This window comes from Plectropomus leopardus, chromosome 18, assembly GCF_026936395.1.
Source record: "Plectropomus leopardus strain MGB_pleo_1.0 chromosome 18, ASM2693639v1, whole genome shotgun sequence".
Taxonomy (NCBI): domain Eukaryota; kingdom Metazoa; phylum Chordata; class Actinopteri; order Perciformes; family Serranidae; genus Plectropomus; species Plectropomus leopardus.
In genome coordinates, this window is record NC_142193.1 from 21,457,981 (window position 1) to 21,463,980 (window position 6,000).

Here is a 6,000-nt window from a genome sequence, read left to right on the forward strand (position 1 = left end):
TACTTTACTCAAGTATTTCCATATTATGTTACTTTACACAGTGTTCCCATAGTCATGGGAAATCTGGAAATTTTCCAGGCCTGGGAAAGTTTCAGAATCATTGAAAATTGCAATGCAGTTTGTTTTTGTATAATAAAATTGTTACAGTTATCTTCCATGAATAATATTCCACATAATGTAACATGACAGATAAATATTTTTTTAGCTTGTAGCTGGGATAGAGTTTGATTCTTAAATGTTTTAAAACGTCGGGCAAGTGGGGCTAGAAAAAAATGGTTGCGGGTGCTTAAAAAGTCATGGAAAAGTTTTGTCTCTGAAAGTTTGTTTAAACTTCTACTGCACTACATCTCAGAGGGATATGATCTACTAAATTTGTAGATGCTCTTTACATAAAGAAACATACGTTATGATGCAATATTGTACTACTGATCTACCCAGTAGTACACAAAGTATCTAACAACATAAAAATGCTCTCACATGCATTTGTTAGTCATAAAAATACAGGAAGAAGGACGAGATACTTCAGTAAGTATAAAACTTTACGTGATTGAGTCTCCTAAACTCAGGACATAACAAGGGTGTGAATGAGGGTTTTACACATATTTGAATACACTGTCTTTTTCTGCAATAAGTATTTTTATGCAGCAGCCTTTATGACTAATACAAATTTCCCCAGAAACAAAGTCATCTTGATTCTTGTAAAACTGTAACAATACAATCTATAATACTATAACAATGTGAAATTTGCACATTTGCTACCTCAGTTACATATGTCTGTACTTTTCCTAAAGAGACATTTTAAATTCAGGACTTATACTTGTAATGGAGCATGTGTAATGTAGGTATTTTTACTTTGACTTAACTGAGTACTTCTACTTGGGAGTAACAATGGTTACAGTGCTGACACACTCTGAGCAGAGACATCTGTCACTCGATCCACTTCTGGCCTCTTGTGGAATTTCTTTGGTACTGCAGGTTGATAACTCAACGTTTGGTCGTGCTGTCAGAGAGATCAGCAGTTTAGCTTCAGCACTTAAAGGTTTAGTTTGTAACTTTTATTTTCACTTTCAGAAATATCTTTCTGTACTATTAGGCTGTAAAATGAACAGCAGCAAAAAAACTGTACACCAGAATATGTTTCTGAAAACATTTGAGGCAAGGTTTAGGCAGTGCAGTGACCAAATCTCGATCCATGTTTGATCAGCGCTGCCTAGCTAAACTGCAGTTCACGAGCGCTGATTGACATGATTGACAGCCGCTTTAGAGACTCCACATTAACTCCTTGTTTTCTGTGAATCGTGGTCAATTCTTGGAGATACCACAGAAGCAACAGGAGTCAGAGGAACAAGAATTTTTTTTCACAGACTTTCTGTCTCATGTTATACTTTGTGGACGGAGTCAAAGCATCTGCAAAGATGACTGTTATTTTTATAAAAGTTACCAACCATAGCTTTGATCTCTGACATTTATGACTTATTGCCGTTTTGTGTCATCTTTAACGTACTTTTTTTTTTGTTCAATTGTGTGAACACAGCCTGTGTTTACATTTCTGAGTGGAGGTCAAATGATCAGTTTGCTTGTTTTTATCATACGGCATCATCAAGCAAAATCAATACAAATGATGTGCAAACTAGCTATTTCATATCGCTTTTGCTTCCATTCATCTGATTTTGTGTGTTTTTAAGGACCATCTTAAATCCTTGATGTCAATGTAGAGTTTCTGTGCACATTTAATATGCCAGGCTGAACACCCATGTGACTGTCCGCCATGTTTACCTTTTTTTCTCCTTTTAATTGCTTCTGCACTAGTAACCCTGAATTTTAACGACACATGGCTATGAATAGTGGGTATGTCCCTCAGGCAAAGACTGCAGAAAAGCGGACTTATGGAAAGTGTGCTTAGAGGGCATAAAATGTCTGCAGCTGAGCTGTCATGCACTTGACAATTTGACAGTAGGACAACCCTAAGCACTCTTGCAACAGGAAGAGATTATGATTGTGATAAGGCCCAAGATCAGTATGATTAGGATGATTTCAGGTGAGGACGGTCACTTGCTTTTACCCGCCATGTTTCATTTGGGGATTTAATTGAGAATGCAGTTTTGGGTTGTCTGTATTTGGCTTTGGTTATTTACTTTCTATAGAACAATGAAAACAAAATGATACATATGTGTCCAGTGGACAACAAACACACAATAACAAATTGAAAACAAAAAAGCCAGGGGAAGATCCTCCTTAAATAAAAGCAAAATCTGCACAAAAATCCATACATACATACACATGCATGCACATATGAACACATATACACACATATACAAATATATACACACACTAATGCGTGCAAAAGTGCACATCCATATACTTGCACATTGTAACCCATCTATAATAGTTCTGCATAAAACACATTTTCAATGACAGTTTTATTTCTGTTAGGACATGGCAGCTGCCTTGAACAGAATCCTCACATTAAGTAGCAAACTCTGTCGTACACGTGTCTATCAAAAGAAAACTTAATGCTGCTGATTGTGGAACAGACTTGAATTTCCAGAAGGTCCAGATTCCACAAACCGTCTCGTGATGTGGCGCAGCACACTGTCTTTCTCACGCTTTCCCTCACTCGTCACTTCATCAAGTGTGTCTGATCCTTTAGCAGCTTAAAATATGTGTGTGCCTGTGTGTGTGTGTGTGTGTGTGTGTGTGCGTGCGTGCGTGCGTGTGTGCGTGTGTGTTGGTTCATACTGTGCATTCAACTAGGGTCCACCAAAAACTTACAGGAGGCCTTCATGATTTTAAGGGGTGTAAGATTTTTTTTTTTTAAATATGCAGTTGGACATTATCTCAGCACGACACTCATTTTTGTGAAAAAAAAACTATATTAAATTATTATTTTTAAAGTTAAGATGATTCAAGATAAAAGCTTTTTAAAAATCTCACAAGATAAGGGTGTGTTGAAGACTTGAACATAATCCATAGTCAGAGGCTTTACTCTCTGTTAAACAGCCTCGTCAAAAAATACACAATACCCACAGTATAAGAGTTTCTACGAATATCATCTCTGATGGAATATTCACAGGAAATAATCAGCTCAAAATTCATCCAAATCTCTCATTTTACACAAAATTCCTGCAGTTATTGCATTTACCATCTGGGATGATTGTACAGTTTACCAGTTGTTCGGCACTGTTATTTTTATGCATTAAATATAATATGTCTTATAGTGAGAGGTCGTCAGTTTGGTCAATGATAAAAAAGGGGTCTTCAGCACTCAGTAATATAATAATTTCCTGAAAATGTAATAAAACTGATTAAAAAAATGCATGAAAACCCAGTAACGTAGTAACCTGACCAATAATGTAATAAAATGTTCTGACTGAAATTATAATAACATTTGACTCATAAGGAAATGGTGTTAATTTTTTTTCAAAACTAGTGATAAAATAAAATGTAATAAAATGGAAAATAGAATTTTTTTTTTCTCAGAAATATAAAGTGTGTCGATATACAAAATTTACATTACTGTTAGTGTTTTTGGGAGGCTGAAATCACACTTACATTTGGCACCCATTGCATATTTTGGATTTGTAAACTTTAAGCTTTAAGTAGAATTTTAAATTTAGAACAGGCAAGTGGTGCGTTGTCAATGGGAAATGAATTATAGATTTTGTAGTTCTAAAAAAGTTGAGGATTCTGGGTACTTTTTTACACCCCTGGTTAATTACATTAATTTACAGTGTTTTCTGAAAAGGCAAAGTTTGCAGCACTGTGCATTGTGTAATACATTTGTAACAATTTAAAAGGCCATATGGTAATAATGTCAATATCACTCAGGACATTTTATTACATTATTGGTCACATTATTACATTATTGGGTTTTATTACATATTCAATCATGTTAATTGCAAATTTCATTACATTTTCAGACATTAACACATTTTTGGAAAATTATTACATTTCCGCTTTACATCAAACATATTTAAATGCACCACACACAGCAGAAAGAGCTATGACTGGGGTTCAGAGTGCAAACGTGTCATCGTTATGTGTGTGTTGTTCTTGTGGCTCAGAGGTGATAATTATTCTCTTTTCTCAACAGGCGATGCAGCCAAATGGCACCTCAAGACCGCCGCCTGCTTACCTCGCGTAAGTCAAATAAGAGCATGAATGCGATGATCTTCCTCTCTCTCACTCAGACACCCATCACTCATCTCTGCTGCGTTTTCACAGGGGAGGGAACCCATTCGCCACAGTCCGGCTACGTCCAACCGTCACCAACGACCGCTCCGCACCGGTCATCTGATCTATCCACATTTTCACACAACCTCCACTCCCACACCTTCTTGTGTCATCTACCCGTGACGTGCAGCCCTGTCCTGCCTTTACTGTCCATCAGCTTCTCCTGGTCTGTTTGGAAAACACAGAACTTGCTGAGAAGAAGAAAAAAAAGGCCATTTGAATCTGGGATCCCCTCACTGCTGCAAACCCTCACATGGAAGTATTTCGGGACCGTTTTATTTTACACAACAGATGGTCATATATTTAATATATATATATATATATATTTTCTATGTCTATTATTGTCCCTCTGTTTGTGGTGGTGATGTTTTAAATGACCACATTCTTTCCCTGCACTTGAGAAATGGATGAATAAATATGGTCAGAGAAAATACTGCAATGTTTTTATGCTTGTTCATTGTCAAAATGACTGTTAGCAATCTTTTCTGTTGCCATAGGACAGACAGTAGAAGAATGTACTGTATAGAGGAGGACCTCTGCATTTCACCTTCAGGTCCGTATGAAAACTTTGCATCCGGTGTCGATACTTACATGATGTTGACTGTTGCCGTGCGGAGAGAAAAATGCAAATATTTTTAACAGACTCATCCAAAAAAGGCTCACAAGTGATCTTTAGTCCCTCTTGTATATACATTTGCACAACAGATTATATAAATATTGTCCTTTGCCATCTAATTTAACTTTTTGTAGAGCTAGATGATCATGGAGCGAGGACTCTTGCCTTAATGACACAAACATAACTACTGTAAAAATGTAATTTACCTGTTGTATTCTTCAAGTTGTGGACAATCGTGTCATCTTTGCATTGACAGTGCAGTCATGTCTGCTTTAATCATTAAACGTGGTGTTTTAAGCACACTTGTTGGCCCGAATTACAACCTTAACAGAATTTGCTGTATGAAAAATAAAGATTTATTTCTTCAGTTTGCTGTTGAGTTTGTCATGTACACACGGTGTCTGTCTGAATGTTATTCATGTTGCCTACATGAAAAGCAACAGTATATTTTAGAGCGTGTCTTCAGCTTAGGGCAAGTTAGTTTTAAGACCTTTTTAAAATGCTACTGAGAATAAAACTTGAAAAAAACAATGCTAAGCAATGTACTGTTGTGAATGTGGGTCAGCAACGAAATGTACTTTGTACAGTGGTTTCCAGCAGGAAAGTGTTGTGTTATACAGCTCGTTTCAATGCAAAAGTAGTCCATTAAATGGCCTAACTGAGCTATAACCATAGCTCGACTAAACTGTGCATGAGTGTACTGAGTGACTATGGATAAGTAGCCTAGCCCATACAACCCCAATTTAAAAAAACTCCACTTAACTATGCCTTTAACTCTGTGTGAGTGTGGAGCTGTAGAGTTGTCACGTGTGAGCTCTGAGTTTCAGAGTTGTTCGGGTCACATGTTTGTCTTTAGGGTCAGAGGCCTCCAGGTGTGAATGGGTGTTAAGCTGTCTGGGGAGGGAACTCAGCTGCATTGTAAGTGGCTGATAAGTGCTGTCATAGGCCACCTGCTCTGTTAAAGGATGGACCAGCCTGCGACTTAAAACCACCATGACCTGGATGACTGAAAATCTTCACCAACATTAGATGAAATTAATTACCTCCAGCAGCATTTCTCAAACCTCTTCTTGAGTGCCACTTTTCCTGCATGCTTTACATCACTTCCTGCTGCAACGCAGCTGATTCAAATGATCAGCAGGTCATCAAAC

General features: G+C 37.2%; 1 protein-coding gene across 2 annotated transcripts in view; it reads left to right on the plus strand.

Moving 5' to 3' along the window:
* The window catches only part of baiap2l1b (BAR/IMD domain containing adaptor protein 2 like 1b), a 50,044-nt gene extending 44,828 nt beyond the window's left edge, over positions 1-5,216 (plus strand). For both annotated transcript variants that reach the window (XM_042504255.2, XM_042504256.2), the window contains 2 exons: positions 4,094-4,140; positions 4,225-5,216. In XM_042504255.2, the coding sequence (XP_042360189.2) occupies positions 4,094-4,140; positions 4,225-4,297 (120 nt within the window). In that variant the 3' untranslated portion in view covers positions 4,298-5,216. The remainder of the gene's footprint in view (positions 1-4,093; positions 4,141-4,224) is intronic.
* Positions 5,217-6,000: the final 784 nt, after the last annotated feature.